The sequence below is a fragment of the Eurypyga helias genome, unplaced genomic scaffold (assembly GCF_000690775.1).
Source record: "Eurypyga helias isolate BGI_N326 unplaced genomic scaffold, ASM69077v1 scaffold3063, whole genome shotgun sequence".
Taxonomy (NCBI): Eukaryota; Metazoa; Chordata; class Aves; order Eurypygiformes; family Eurypygidae; genus Eurypyga; species Eurypyga helias.
The window spans coordinates 1-16754 of NW_010242923.1; the positions used below are offsets into that span (position 1 = coordinate 1).

The 16754-nt window shown below is 43.2% G+C and overlaps 1 protein-coding gene across 1 annotated transcript in view; it reads right to left on the reverse strand.

Annotated features, from left to right (window-relative positions):
* Positions 1 to 12572: 12572 nt before the first annotated feature.
* Positions 12573 to 16754, reverse strand: part of HECW2 (HECT, C2 and WW domain containing E3 ubiquitin protein ligase 2) — a 99199-nt gene continuing 95017 nt past the window's right edge. Inside the window, exon 28 of the mRNA XM_010149206.1 lies at positions 12573 to 12684. Within this exon, the coding sequence (XP_010147508.1) occupies positions 12573 to 12684 (112 nt within the window). The remainder of the gene's footprint in view (positions 12685 to 16754) is intronic.

A 16754-nucleotide genomic window follows, 5' to 3' on the forward strand; every position in this document is an offset into this window, starting at 1 on the left:
CGCGCTCCGCTGGCGCCGGGCAGGCCGCGGGGGGACGGGCGAGGGCTGCTGCGCGTCCTTCCTGCCCCGGGCAGGCCCAGCCGGGGATGTGACGAACCCACAACCGCAACTACAAATCGTGCGGGTACTTACCGCAACGGCTGCACGCGGTTACGCTCGTCATGTTCGGTTTATGAGGCAGCTTGCAGAGTCTCAGGCCACCGTATTACAGGCTGGGCTCTGCTGAAAACAGAAATGGGCAGAGCAGTTCGACACTTGCACATGCACGTTCCAGCGGGGACAGGAGGTTTTCAAAGTGCACAGCTCGCACAGAGCCTGTTCAACACTCTCTTTTTTCATGCACCTGAGTGGCAACTGGGTCTTAGAGCCTCTTGCTTTAGGGAGCCCCCAGGGGAAGAAAAAAAAAAAAAAACCAAGCACTTGTGGTTTCCAAGACCCTTTTTAAGGACATAAAATAGCCGAAAGCATGCTTTAGAAGTCAGTAGAAATAAGAAAGAGTTCTAAACTAGCTGCAATTTGTTTGTCAAATTGATTTCCTCTGTGAAGCAATCCAGCCAGCTGCCTGAGAAATTTGCAAACATCCGTTTTATAACAGATTCGCCATGAAGGCAGAAACAGTAACGTAGCACAACAGTTTAAGAGTTATAAATCTAAATTTCAGCAGTGCACCATTAGTGCCTGGGTTCGTATCACTTACACCACGGCACTGGCGGAGAAGTGGTGTCCGTGACGAGCAGAGTACCATGCTGTCACAGCAACACCGACGTGTAGAACAGTTAAAGTAGTATAAATGAAGATGAGAGATGCAGTTTGAGACAACAGTTTTCTTGAAGACTTCGGAAGATGTTAGGCCATGCACCTCGCACAGTAAGATGTACCTGCTAAGAACAAGAGCTGCTTTTGAAGTGTTAACTCCTGCTCGCTTTACCTTACGTCCCGATTTTTAGCATTTCATGTTGTGGGTATTTTTGACAAAACAAGCCCAGCATCGTTCTCTACCTCAGAGTTCCACCATCCCTGCAGAGTTCCAGGCTGTACCTTTCTTCGTTATAACAGGACTTCAAATGAATCTGCCAAATCAAAACACAACATGTAGACAAGATGGGGTTTGTGGAGAAGCGTTGTTGTGTATGAGACGCAAGCAGCATTCCGAACATACCGAATGATCCACAGGAGTAAAATGAAATGATGGCTACAATTAAGATGGTTTAGGTTATTACAGCACGTGGTGCCAGAAAGAAAATGACAGTGCTTATGTTTGTCTCCTTAGCTGCTTGCGAGTCTTTACTGATCCTTTTCAATGCCAGCATTTGCTGTGCTCTCCCTGTAAGTTCTGAAAACAAAATATGTACTAAAAATGCTTCGAGACATGCGTGTTATTGTAGTCTGGATTATCTGTTTATATAATGCGATAGAAACATGTATGGCACTTGGAGAAGGGTATAATTGGCGGGACTCCACCCTGAGGACTTTGGAATTTACTTCGATACACCACGGAGAATGCCAAACAAAGGGTGGAGAAGGGGGAACGGTAGGCTGAAGGTCACAGCAGTACAGGATCATGAACTCTGCTTATTCCTAAAGCATGCAGCTGGTCATTAATTGCTATTTTTTAATTATCCCAAAGGTGTTAGCTTCATAATTCCCATTCTTAACAATCATGTCTTCTCTTGCTTTCCTTAATTATCTACCCATTACAAAGCTGGCTTTTTACAGTCTTTAGAGGCTTTCACAAAAAGAACTGAACTCTTCCTTCTTGATCCGTTATCTGTTTGGCAAAGCTGCGATATACAGCTCACGCTCAACAGGGCCATAGGTGTTTTGGGAAGCTAACCTTGTGGGAAAAGCTCAGTTCCCTCGAGAAGTGCTGATTTCAACTCAAACCTGTCACAGGGTTGATGCAGTTTGGACTGAAGAGACTTACCCTTCGCAGCAGGGAACTCCGTCGCTACAGTGGGAGACAAGTGGACAACATCAAGAGCTGCAAAGATGGAAGCTAAAAATGCCTGAGCCTTCTCCAACTCATCTGCGGTAACTTCTTTGACAAGACATTGACAAAGCAAGACCCGGACCTGTAGCAACACAGAAAGCCTCAAAAAACATCAGCAAATGAGTAATCCCACCAGGCTCTTAGGTTTCACTGTGGCACGACCGATGGGGCAGCACAGGCTTAGGTACCATGACAACACATGCAGAATGATGCCTTACCTGAGCATCTTCAGGATCCTGCAGTTCAAAGAAGTCATGGAGAAAGATCCACAACTCCTGAGTGTTGCCTTTATTACTGCAGCCTTCAAGGGACAAGAGCAAATCCACCTGCCAAGTGGATGATGGAAGTGCAGGGCACACACAGCTGTTTGCTGGGCAGAAGAGCACAGCGTTGGCACACCAGAACACCACACACAGTAGGCCAGCTGAAAAGTGTGCTGATCCAGGGCATCTCAGGTTACAGCATAAACCTGCCTGTCTCAGATTATAGCATAAAGCTCCTGGATTTACCAACACTGCTTCTCACACTCTGTGGGGATAAAATAAGGAAAAAACCCTCAGCACGTCACTGCCCTGCAGCGATTACCCATGGCCAAAGCACCTGCAAGAGCACTGTCAGCTGAAGCAACCTCTCTGGTACCAAATGCCAACCTAAAACGTGACATACTCAAAGCACAGGGCAACGTTTTGCCATAGGTCCTTCAGAATCCACACGCCATCCCCTGCCACGCCTGCATCAACTTCTGCAAATGACCTGAACACTGGTATCCCCTCATCCAACAAGAATTACCGTTTTTATTTGAGAGGTTGTTTAAAAAAAAAAAGACTTTTTTTTTCCCATGTCAAAACCTCTGCAAGAATCCCACCAGGTTTGTGCACAGGAAGGGAGTAACAAGAGGCAGCCCTCAATGCCACGGGCAGATACTCTGTGTGCCATTCACCCCCGCGCCGCTTACAAGGACAGCCTCGGTGTCACCCAGCATGAGCTTCGTACGAACTCCAGCCTTCATACCGAGCAAAAAAAGGGCAATTGCTCAATACACGGCGTCACTTATCAGAGATCTGGATGGAACTGTCTGAGGCTGACATGGAGAACTACGACAGAGAGCAGAGTCTGAAAGGGGTTGACTCGCAAAGCCTGTCTCCTCCTACAGCAGCTCCCCTGCAGTGCTTTAGGCTGACCTGCATCGTGTTTCTGCTAGCAGCAAAATAATGCAAAACAGCTTTCCAGAGAAAGATTTATCATAATAGAAGTATCACTTCAACATCAAATTCTACCAAGAGCCTGTGTGACACACACAAGTGACAATGTGCCACTGAAACGTTCTGGAGCAAAGGTCTCCTTGGACTGTGCCTCAGTGGGGAGAAGCCTCGTCTAAGTGCAGAACAGAGACCAGTCTCTCTTACTACAACTAGTATAATCAGTTATAAAAGTAAGAGGAAATCTTCTGTGGTGGCCACCAATTTCTGTAAAAGACAGAAAAATGTATCTTTCCCTGCTGATATTTCCCTGTGAAAATACAGTGCTTTTCTGCACCATGGCCACTGCCGCTGTGGCGCTCCATTCAAAACCAGTCTCTTGCGAAGCCTGGGCCTCTCCAACCTGTTGGCATCTGGTGCTTTGTTCACCTAATTGGTAATAGTCTGTGTTTCAGACTTAGCTATTTTTCAAAATACGTTGCATATGGCTGCAGAATCCTTAATTTCTCTGCTTCCAAAGTTACAATTTGTAACATGCCAGACTCCATAGGCCACCAGAAGTCACTTGGAAAAGGTGATGTAAGAATGAGTATCGCATGGTTTCTCTGCACGTTTTAAAGTGCTGCCAAGGAATGATCTAGAGATAAGAAGTGCTCATTTAAAAACCCATGTCACGATATATTCAGAGGCACGATAAAAGAGTTGATTTCCAAAGTGCATTTTGTAAGAAGGATTTATTTTAAGTGATTTCATGATGAAACATGGCCTTAAACAAAATAGAGATCAGTATGAAAATAAAATTATACACAGAAAAATCTTTTCCCCAAATGGTTCTGAATAACAGGAAATACAACACAACAGTCCTGTATTCAACTGAGTAGGTAATTATGCAAATCTGTGAGCAGTCAGACACTACAGTACGTTCCCTGGGCACAACGAAACACCGCGTGCCCCTGTAACGCACCCGGCGCGTTGTGCATCTGCGCTCTCTGCCTCCAAGAAAAAAGTGAAATGTGATGCAGCGTCAATGGAGAAAAGGACATACACCATCTGAACGCTTGAAGCACATGCTCTCCACATAGTGTTTTGTGAAAGATTCAGACCAAAGTCACAAGAAACTTAAACTGGCTTGTAGAAAGATCGAAAAGCTTGGTATTGTGTTTGATAGAGAGTCTTGTGAAGACCTAACTGAAAGGAATGGAAAGGATAAAAAAATACACCATGTGCTCTACTTAAAGCTTAGAAATAAATACACACTCTGTATTCCCAGTGCCTGAAATTCTTTAAAAACAAAGAACTTGGTATAAAATTATATCAAGTAATTGTCAAAACTGAGGGAGACGCACCCGTGTAGCTGTTAGATTCCGGATGGCCGCATCCCCACTACAAAAACTTGTAAAACCGTATGTGCTTTCAAACATGCTGAATAAGCCAACCTGTAGCCTCGCAAGGGCAATACTGACTGGCTTAGGGGTGCCAGTATTCCACAGCACATCGCTCGTTACCTTTTTTGTCTCTCAGGTTTCCCCCTTCCATACTGTACCAGCCCCCACAAGTACAATTGTTCAGTCATACAAAAAGCAGCCGCGCTGATCAGGATTCACGGATGCCCTCAAGGCTATGTCACTCCAAGGAAAAAAGAGTACAAAGAAAAAGCATCCTCCCAAGACAATTTATGTACTCAGTATTATTACAATTCTTCTTCCTCCCTGCAATGCTGATAACCAACAGCAGTCTCCTGAGTGCTGCAGACTCACTGCAGAAAAACGTCCTGCTGTATGAACTACTGAACCACTACAGTCCAAAGTACGAGTTGTCTTCTAGTTTAGGACTTGAAGTTTGTATAAAACTCCTTCTACTGCAGTTGCCATGTTGAGGAAGAAAACTTGCTTTTGACTCTTACACTGACCTACACAACAGTCTTGGCTTTCGGGTAAAGAACCACGTCACCTCTTAGGTAAAGAACCAGATCCTGAAATCCTCCTGCCCTCTTAGGTAGCATTTTTTAATTTATAACATCATTGGAGTGTGAGTGATGTCAAGACTCACGTCAGCTTGGCCAAAGCTAACTGGATCATTCATAATACATTTATTACTTTAAATAAGCTTTAGAAATGTCCCATCAATCCCAGAATCACAAAACACTCCTTGTAGAAAGTCACGGTCCTTATGTAACCATGACACAAACCCCAACCTAAACCAAACATTCCCATTTTCACACATCTAAACATTAGGGATTTGGCCCATCGCATTTAAAATGAAAGTCACCTTCAGTAGTGGTGATTTAACTTCTTCTTGCATACTATTTCTCTTGCCAAATGCAGCTAGCAATAAACACAGTAGTTATTTGTACAAACTTCCAGACACCGCCCTTATTTTATATAAAGCCTTCATCTTCCTGAGTAGTGCAAATAAAAAAACCAACAACCCAAAACCAACAGAACAAGAAAAAAAACACAGAAATAAGTTTCCCGATTGTGTACTTTAGATTTTCAAAATTTAATGATTAGGTAAAATATGTCCTGCAGTGGCAGTAACACCAGTGTCTTTCAGGATGAACAGACATTTTCCCTGGGTACACTGTCACAGTCTGATTTTCACGGAAAAAGCATCCCCTTTTGTACGGCCAGCAGTCAGCACAGCGCACTGTCCTACTCCCCATTTGCAAGTGCAATCCGTTTCCCCTCCCTTCTCCTTCAGTCTTGTCCCTCCAGCACTATTCCATGGTTGTGTTTTGTGTGTTGCTATCTGCTGAGTATCTTATCAGTACAGCACTTACAATTACATTCCTTCTTTAGCACTATTGGAGGCTTCAGAGGTGTATTTGCTTATTCGTGCAGTACTCGATTTTAAAACCACTCTGCTCCAATGTCTGCAGTCAGCATGGCAATCAGATATGATGCCTCAGCAACATCCTATTTACCTGCTTTATACTGCTAGATCAGTACGTCTGACTATAAAAACTGTAATTATCATTTAAAGTGAGAGATGCCAAACAGTCAACGGAGTATTCATTTTGCAGTTAACGCTGCAGTTAACGGGCCGTGCAGATATAAACAAGCTTTGGGAAGAAACCAGTTCATGGGCTGTATGACAAAGCCTCCATCTGTGGAAGGCACAGTCCTCACTAAGGTCATAAACGACCTAAGCATTGCAACAAAAATCCCCTGCCTTGTTACTCATTTTGCAAAACCAAAATGAAAGGACGTTTTACCCCTGGATACCTGAACAACTGTTTTCCAAAAAACTTCTATGACTCTTTTTCTTGCACAGCTCACAATCTAGCTGTCAGAGTAACTACGATCCTGTCGACTCTCTGGCCTGAAGGGAGCTGCTCCTGTTGCAAAGGAGGCCAGTTTAATTCTCGATGAAAACATAAACAAACTCACTCTGGTACTGTAGCTACAGTCAGCGTAGGTGGTCAGCAATTGTCTCTGGGTGATCGTAGGATTATGTGCAATTAAAAGGGAGAGGACGGCTGGCCTTTGGAAGGCAGCCCAGAATACAGGAGACCAGCGTCCTGTGGAGTTTTGCAGGTCTGTACATTTAAAAGCCGATTACATTGATGTCAGCACAAAACTATGTTAAATTAGTGGAACAATATACCTCCTGAGTGCTCAGCAGAAGCCCGCTAAGTAGACAAGGTTTCTTCTAGTAAGGGCTGAGGGAGAAGTTTCTGAAAGTTGTAAGAAAGAAGCCACTGAAAAACAAAATACCGTGTTCATTGCTGAGAAGTTTTTAAAGGGAGGAAGGATAGCTCAGCTCCCTTTCACATTCACCATAACTCTGAGTTGTCAGAAATACATCTGCAGTTAAATTTTTATTATTTTTCTGCAGTGTAATCTGACTGCATTTATATACAAAGGGAACAAGTTCAAAATTCCAATTATTGACTTAGAAGAGAGCTGATCAATGAGCGTATGTAAATATTTTACGTAGTCCTCTAGAAATATCTGAATTGCACTTTGATCCATACAGATACTACAAAGGACTGTAATCCTTCCAGGGGAGTCCTTGGCTGTCACCTTTTACCTACAGTCAGGAGGAGCCTTTCTGAGCACTGACCAGCAGGTCATTATAATATCACTGCTATTAAACAGAACTCTCAAATTAATCACAAGTTTACCTTAAAGTACCTATGGCATAACGTGGCTCCAGTCAAAGCCTATGAAGGAGAGCCCTAAACCAAGTTTCAGCCTGAACACCACCTTTCTTTACAGTAAAATTATTTCAGAAAACACGAACATGTTTGAATAAAAACCTTTCCACAGCAATGAACGCTTTCAGTAGCACTAGTCCGGTGCTGAGACGAGTCAGCCTGCAACAGAGCAGAAGCACGATGAAGCTGGTGGTCCGCTTGAAAGAGATGGATAACATAAACCAACACACACTGTGAAAACTGTGCTTACACGGTCAGCTTTGTAACTCTGCATACTGCTAACAAAAATGGGTTGTAAAAAGGCTGGTAGCCTTACTGGCTTTAGAAAAAAGTTCTTCTTTTCCCCTGCTGTTGACCTAATGTATATATATAATTTTCCAGCAAACAAGCAATTTCAAATTCAACTCCCTAAACTTCTTCTCTACTTGTATTTAGGCAAAAAGTTAGATCAGTCCAACAGCAGCCGCTCTGGTTGCGCTAATAAAATTGAAAAGGATTTCTCATTTGCCATTGGCAAGCTAATCAACGCACCGCATTTCTGCAGTTCCGTTTTGTACCGCATAATTGAGCCAAAACGCAAAGAGTTTAAGCAGCCAGGCCCGAGGAACTATTGTGAAATTTTGCTTGGCGCTCCGTTTGCTTGCCTGGGGAGGAAAGGACGGGAAGGGGAAACAGCAGTGGTGGCTGAGTGTTTGTACTGGACGGGTAACGTTAAATTTAAGTCTGTAATCTTATGACTGGAGACCAAACTTACTGCTCCATTCCCAAAAATGCTAACAGAAATAAATTATCCTTCCACATAAGAACAATATAATTACTAATTACAAATTTTCATTTGCTGAAAAGAATTAACTTGCACTGGAAAATGAACTCAGAGAGGCTATTCAAGCACAGCTGCCGCAGATTCCCCTTCTGGGACCAGGACTCCCCTCAGCCCAGAGCCAGGGTGCTTGCAGTGTCTCCCTAAGCCTCTGCAGCAATCGGCAAATGGTGCTGCTGGGATCATGTTTACCAACCAGACGACACCATTACGAAGGCTTTCAGAAGAAAGCTTTTCTTTTTTTACTTTTAAAAGGATTAAAAATACATGAGAAACCACACCACTCTTTTCTTTCCTATAATTTTAAACTGAGCAAACTACCAGTCCTGTACTCTACCAGTTTAACTCCCACCAGAAACTGTCTGATGCCCCGCCAGCACGCTGCTGCCTGGATTTTCAGTTTCCCCAAAGATTACATATATCCACCATACATGACCTGAGGTTAACCGCTCCGACGTGGAATGCACGTGGTGCCCAGCAGGCCTGTGTACGCAGACGGATTTCACCTCAGATACTCTGACTCACAGGAACACCTCGTGAGGGTGGGCTCACAACAAGGTTCATGAAAATGGTGTTTAAAAGCAAAAAAGGCAATTAGTTGATAAATACTAAGAAGAACAGCAGGCAGGGGGTGGGGGAAAAGGTTTGCTTCAGGTCAGCAGGACTGGATTTTAGCTTGGACTGAAAGAAGGCTTTCCCGCCTTTCCCACAAGGTGCTGCTGATGGCGTGGCAGAGGTCGCAGACGGCCCGCTCCTGCCTGCTGCGGGCAGAGCACTGCTCCCTAACTGCTGCTGCCCAGCCGATATTGAACAGGTAACTGCTGGCTACCGCACGGCTTACATTCAGCGATTACAAGCTTTTCTAGCGTATTTAGGAGCATTGTGGTTAAACTGACTGTTGGCAGCGCCAGGGGAGCAAGGCTGACTGCTTGGCTGGGGTGTTGGGACCTGCACCAGGTGGGCCTGGCCCTGGGCATCAGGGACAGAGGCCACTCACACATCTCACGCTGCCAGGGACCTGCTTGCCGCTGTTCGCTTAGCAACGCGTCACCTTCCCGTCAGAGCAGGAAACATGGGACCCCTCACTTGAAATCTTGCGGCCATCTCTCCAGCCAGACGCTGCCTGCTGGAGATGCTGCAGGTTGAGTTAGTACCAGCTGTCATCACACTGTCGCTGAAGGGAATCCTTTGTCTGCTTCAGGGTGACAGGCTTATTTTCCCCCTCCCTAAGTGCAGAGTTCCTTAGCATGGTCTGGAAGATCTCTGAGGGCATACACAGCTTTCAGAAAGGCTTCGCAGTCTTTTTGAGGACCCTCATGCCTGCCACAGCACATCATGAGCAAAAGCACTGTGGTGGCTGTTGCACTCATCTGCAGGAGATGAAGGTTGGCTTTCACTTGGGACATATTTAACAGGAATGGCTTCCCACGCAGAAGAGACAATATTCATGCAGTAGTCGGGAGCTGTGGGTATTTCAGAAAGCTCAGGCTTCCCTTCTTACACTCTCTCCCTGCTCCTCTCTTCAGAGCAGCAGCAGCACCACTTGTATCAACACAAAGAGCTGGCCCACTGCTCAAGGCACTGCAGGTAGCCGTATCTGGGCAGCTAACTCCTCACCACGTTAAATAGCTTCTTCTGGAGTCCCCCAGGTGATGCTGGCAGGAACGGAGGAAGCAGCAGCTTCTCCTCAGTCTCAACACTACAGGGATCCTGGATTTTTTTTTGGACAGACAGCTGCCCCACTGGTGGCCCTGTCACCTCTTTACAGAATACCAGATCATCAAGACTGATTTCAATTCTTTATAAAAGCATAAATACAGAACAAAGGTGTGCAGTAAATATATTTAAATAAAAATTGACAAGATGCATTTATTGTTTTCAATTTGTACAAAAGCATAACTTAAAAGGCAGACTAGTATAAACTTACTTTGTGCCAAATATTTAAACTTCGTTCCAAAGAGTTTCTGGTTCAAAACTTGTAGATACAGTTTCCACCTGGGAAATCTCCTTTTTAGACCACAGATAACACAGTATTGTAAAATCAAAATTCTGCAGTCCTTCGACCAAGAAAAAATTGCATTCTGCTTCGAGTGCCAGAGTTTTAGCTACTCAGTGAATGGGCCGAGTGGAAGATGAGCCATGCTGGAGTGACCTGATGAAAAGTCAGTTTGCCTACTGCTCGTTCGTGTTCTGAAAAAAGATGCGTGTTAGGATCTGTGACATGCAATCTTAGCAAAGACTGATAAATACATGTGTGAAAATAGGGTGATATGTTTGGATTATCTTTGCTACTTCGTACCAGGCAGAAGTAGCATAAGAAAACCTGTGTTACTTAGGCGAGTCCCAGATGTCATGCAGAAGCTCAATTATTCCTGAAATAAAAGAAAGTTTTCACTCTGATTTTGCAAGTGGGTTTTCCTTTGCACATGTAACATTTTCTCAGCCAGCCTGGAGGGTTTTCTCAGTCTTTGCTGCTACCACCACAGCTGTACCTGCCTTCCAACTCGGAGGGTGGAGCGGCATCTTTGCTGACGGCATCTCCACAGACATTCACCTCCACTGGAAAACAACCTCCCCCCAAGAACAAGCAGGGTGCGTCCCCAAGATGCCCTTTCAAGAGCCTCTGAAGTGAGAATGTTACTCCAAAAGCTACTTTTCCCACGCAACAGGGCTTGCTGTGCTTCAGTGCTATCGAGGGCTGGCGCAAAGCTAGACACACGTTCTTGTCATCCAGTATCCAAGTGCAATGTCGTGGAATTTTAAAATGTGGTGGATGCACTGTGTGACAGCAGCCGTACAAGAAAAGGTGTGCAGCTGCACAAGTGTTCCACAAGACCATCTGGAGGAAAGTACCAAAAATAGATGCGAGTAAGCCTCGTGTACTTCAGCAAAATTATGCATGAAGAAACTGGTGTCCATGCAGTGTTTGATATGCCGTACAAACTCGTTCAAATAACGTTTGATAAGAAAACTATTTATCAGTGAAAATGCAAGCTTAGACACTACGAACAGTTTACATCTTGTAGGTGTTCACTGATATGGGACAGTGGCGTTATGACCAGGGGGTGACCTTAAAGTAGGTTACCTGTGGGTTTCCCAATGAGCTAGTGTCTTATGGTGCTGTACAAATAAAAAGTTGCGGGGAGCATATGAAATATCTGTATTAAACTCCGCATTAAGTCATCCAATGCATGAAAAAATGACCCAGATGCATTTAAAATAAATGCATATTACAATATCACATACAGTATTATAAAATTATTACTTGTGTGCACAGTCCTGCTATCTACAGACATGGCACTGTGAAGAAAGCCTGGTTCCTAAGCACTGTTACAGATACTTGATAGTGATGCAGTTTGCTGTCAGTCGGATCATAATGTCCCTTCAACTTTGGTACATTCAGTGCAAAATATTTTTGGGAGTTTTTTACTCTTATAAAAATAAAAGGCATTTTTTTCCCCTTGAAAGTGCTTAAAGAATAAACACTAGCAGAATGTCTGTTCAAGCATGGAAAGTGACAAAAAAAGAAACAGCGGTTTAGTTTGCTTGTTTCCTGTTTACACTCTAAGAAACATAATATAATGAACCTATAAAAATAAACAGAAGTCACCGTGTTAGGGCTTTTTTCCTGATATGCTGTGATAAATTGCTAGGTTCTTCTTAAAACAGTTTCCATGCAGTATAAAGCATAAAATCAGTCTTATTAAGTCCAGTATAACAGCTCATCTTTTGTCATACACGCCACTGGCAAGCACATTTCCACAAACCTCCTTCACACAAGCCGTCGTTGTCACATCCTTCGTTGCTGACTTTCCTTTCAATTCACTTCTGCCCCAGGAACTTGAGCTCTGTGGCGCACACCGCGCAGCCACTCAGTCTTAGGTCAAGCGAGTACTGGATGTACTGTTATAACACGGGGCATAAAGTAATGTACCTTCAGGAACTGAAAAAAAAAAAATCTACTGCATGATTTTTTGATCATTTACTGGGTAGGTAAGGGGCTGAATGATTTCACATTTCCACTTGAATTTCCTATTCAACAGCTTTGACGAAATCCAGGTTTCAGGTACATGTCAGTTTTGCAGTAGCCAGGTTGATCACCACATGGGATCACATCTCTCGTTTGCTCAGAACATAAATTTAAGAAGTTTGGTCATCTTGAAAAACCATGGGTTGCAAGACGTGGTTTTCCCTGCACATCAGCCACACTCTAGTTTCACTGTAGAGAATTCTGCCACTATCACAATGCTTTTTCATTGCTTCGTAAGCTCTTTCATAGAACCTCATGATTTGAATTGCACCGTGAAACAATTTTCCTCTAGGAAATCCAATATAAGCGTTCATTCATTCCTTGAGAAAACAGATCCACAACAGTCCAATGAGCTGGGCACTGTGGTTTGTGTATCACTCCAGTCCAAAAGTACTTGTCTCTTCAACTGCTGTCAACAGTTTTTCATACAGCATAGAGAATGATGGATAAGGGGGAAGGTCCAGGCGATTGAAACAAGTGTGAGCCCTGAGGGGAGGGAAAAAAAAAGAGGCGGTGAAGAAGCACATTATTTAAAAAGTTCAAAAGAGAACATGCAGACTGGTATGTGCTTGCGTAGAGATGGGCAGATAGTACGCTTTCAGATGACTTTGTTCTGTCAAACGATGTTTTCCAACTGAACAGGTAGTGAAGTTTAATCTACTTTCTTCTAATTAAAATAAGCCAGTAAGAAGCATTTATGGAGGTCTTCAGAAACGCACTGACAGCCCAAAAGGCATGGAGTAAATTTTATCCGTTAAATGTGCATGAGAAGAGAATGATACAGCATGGTACAGTTCGAGTAGTCTGTTCTGAAGTCTTGGCTTTAAATATATCTTCTGAGAAACAGTATTTTTTTCTATACTGATGATACTTGAATACTGTATTCGTATTCATAAACAAGCTATTTCAGTACTTTGAATATGCCTAAGATATCAGATTTGCTGAAAAATTAGAAAATACTCTAGATACACAGGAAACAATCCCACAGTAGAAAAGGACAGCCAAATTCGATGTTCTTCCTTCTACATTTCCTTGGCATATGGATCATATTCTTGGGAAGTTATTATTTGTGCTGATTTACCCTCTGTACCTGGGTTTTACCCTATGGCCCTGCAAGCCAACGACTCTAGAATAATAGTTTTTGTAATTACACAAAACTATGCATGTACCTCTAGCACACCACCCAGCTGTCTTAAGAGGGCAACCACGTGGTTTATTTCTCAGTTTCCATAGTCCGTCAAGCTCACTTTTTTTACATACTTGGAACTGACTCTTGAAACCTCTTCCAGGGAAAGAAAAGGGAGATAATAAAGGCTTCTCCTCATAGCAGAATACTGGATATCATTGTCTGACCTCAAGGCAGGCTAAGGATTCTACCTTCTAAAACACTATGGATGTGGATGATCCTGCTCTAGTGAAGTAGATAACTTTTAATGCAGTGGCTTCTTGAGGAAGAAATGATGCAAAGAGAAGCTGGAGAAGGCATCTTTTCTGCTTTGAAGCTTTGTACCAAAGCCTCACCTTAGGCTGATTTTAGAGGATAAAAACCTTTTTGTATTTTGGCAGGTGTCCATTTACAAGAACTTTACTCTTCTGCAACAAAACACAGTTATTTAAATACAATCCAGCTGAAAACCAAACCTTCCTGCAGTGACCTGCCTTTCATCAGTATGATCTGTATTAAGTGTAAATGTGTAACGTCAACCCAGCGACTGAACAAGCTCCTTCCTTGCAGCAAATGCAACTCCTCATTTAATGCACTCACTCCCAGAAATTCGAGTGCCTATGACAGACCTGTACTGAACTTTCTCTGAGCCAGAAAGTGCTGCCTTCCATGGGAGCAAATTTATTATTAATTGCTGTTTTAAGTGGCTCTCAGCTGCTGATTATGGGGATGGAACATGAGGTGAAGTGGGTTAATCTCGTTTGTTAAAAACATGAGAGTCCATTACATACCCTCATTGAAGGTGAAATATTCACTCAGTTACTGCCTTACAATGTCATAAAATTATCAGGCTGAAGAAATGTACACACAGTACATGAGGTCACACTTACTATAAATGCAGCCCAAACATCAAATACGCAATCACTTTGAAAAGCATTGACATTTTCACACTGCCCAAACACAACCTGCTTAGAAGCACGCTGCTAGTACATGCTGTATAGCAGAGAGGGCTTCTCCCCCACCCAAGTATTCCAGGGGTCTGGTAAGATTTCTCCACCCCTCCATCTCTCCACAGCTCCTGGAAGGCAGCTTTCTTTGTAATACTTGTTTGCGTTTCCAAAAACCTTACAAAGTATCTGTCATATAGATGAAATTATTATTGCATTTCTGCACTTTAAAAGGGAGGGGGAAAAGAAAAAGAAAGTGTGATTTAAACCCAAGAGCAAATGGGCATGTGGAACTCAGTGATCCCTGGAGTTCAGTGCAGAGTGTGGAAGAGAATCTTAGGCAATTAACAGTCTAACCACATGCTTCTGCTGCATGGGGCTGACAGCCACTCATTATAACTATGGATCATGCTGTGTGGGCTGTAAAACCACAAATTATAAAAGACATAGTATACAATTAGCAAGGGATTCATTATAAACTGGTTTAATAGTAAGCCGGCATGTTGTTTACATTTATTAAGAGAACCGAGTTTTATCTTAATTTTGAGGGCTATTTTGAAAACGCAATCACCTACTTTGGAAAACCAAGTCATTAAAAAAGACAAAAACTTCAGATCTTTGTCTTCTGAGGGAATGTATGCCTTTCTCACCCCAGCAAGCATCTTGGTAATTCCTCAAGAAGACAGGGTTTTTTCCTCTGGACAGTATTTTCCCATTCCAACATCTCAAACCACGTGGGCACTAACTGTCCGTCTTCCTGGACTCCCATTTATGACAACATGAAAAACCATCTTGGTTCCTAAAGTCTAGGCTCCCAGTTCATCGCAGGGCTGTTCACATGCTACTGACTTCTTAGTGTGGAAGACAGTGAGTGATACCAGCTAGGCAACCTGACACACCCCTCACCGAAATCTCACTATTTTGATTTAACAGAATTGATTAAACAGCAGTCAGAACAGTGGGAAGTAGCTAAACATCTAGTGAATACTTCTGTGCTTATATTCACAGCTACTTAGACCACAATCACATACCTAAGTAGCTGTATTCATTAGCTTCTGTGTCCTAAAATCAGGAAGAAGAGATGGGGATGGATATTCCTAGGCATTTTCAGCAGTGTAGTAGTTTTTTTAGAAACAGAGGAAGAAAAAAAGTCCACTAGTCCTAGCCTAGCTTTTACCACCCTCATACCAAGTATTGTCAAGTTTCACAAGCACTCCCACTGAAATCAAAAGGGCCATTTGCGAGCGTAACACTGCTACGAGTGAGTGACGGTGCCTTAACAGAAATGCTTCAGTTATCTGAGAATCAGGAGGAGTCAGAGAGTCCTAGGGCAGCGCTCTCAGCAGATCCAGCCATGTTTGCACATGCAAGGCTTGTTTGGAAACCTCTAGAAAGTTTGCTACTCGGGGTTGTTGTTAACGATGTCTTACCTTCAAGCCAGTACTACTTGGTGCTTGCACGATAAGTCTTCAAAGCTGGTGAGATGCAGGCTGAAGCTACACTGCACGCAGGAACTAGGTATGCAAAAATGCAAATACGGCTTTCTGCTTAGCCCATTTACCCAAAAACATGGCAGATCACTTATTTTTTATGAGACCAAGGTTCAATGTATGAAGGACAGGAATGGCCAGCTCGTGACAACTCTGTATGTTGGCCATACACAGTTGTTTTTATGTTAACAAAATAAGTGTGGTGTTAGTTTAATTCTCACACTTGTATGTCAAAAAACTAAAAAGAGATAAAAATGAAATGTTTCTTAATCAAGGGAAGCATAAGCAAAATCCCAAGGGCATAACACACTGTCCTAAATGTGAGGAGCTGGCATTTCCCCTATACCTGCTGAAAAAAAATTCTCAACGCATTTCTCCACGCTGCACCACAGCAAAGAGTTTTATTCTGCAGTTCATTACAACCAGGGTTCTACTTAGCCTTTTCCAGAGGAAATTCTGATCATCCTGTTCTGACGTGTCCTGACCTTTTCCATGCTGCAAGCTGTACTTCTTAGCACCAGGGATTCCAGTCTTAGAGAATGTATGGAAAAGCTCACCCAATCTCTTTTCTTACTTAAACTCAAAAGAAGATCTTGTATTTTGAAGACAGAAATGAATTTTTTTTTTTTAAGTTATTCTTTTGAAACTGGAATAGCAATTTCCAGATTTTGCTTATGTTTAATCATTAGTTGCCTGGCTGTTGCTTGTGCTGTAAACAGGCAAGACGTCTTTGTTTAAAGGCCAGCTGCTGTGGCCGTGGATGTCACAGTGCCACTTCTGTCCTGGACTTTCTCAGTGCAGTTCAAAAGGCAGCCTGCAGGCAGGAGCCAGCCTGAAAGACGTCTCTGCCTCTGACCTTACGCTGGCAGAAAAGCTAAGGGTTGTCGGTCAGAGAACTCTGCTGAGGAATGCTGAAGAATCTTGTTTAAGAGGAATGGGCTGGGATTAGGGTTC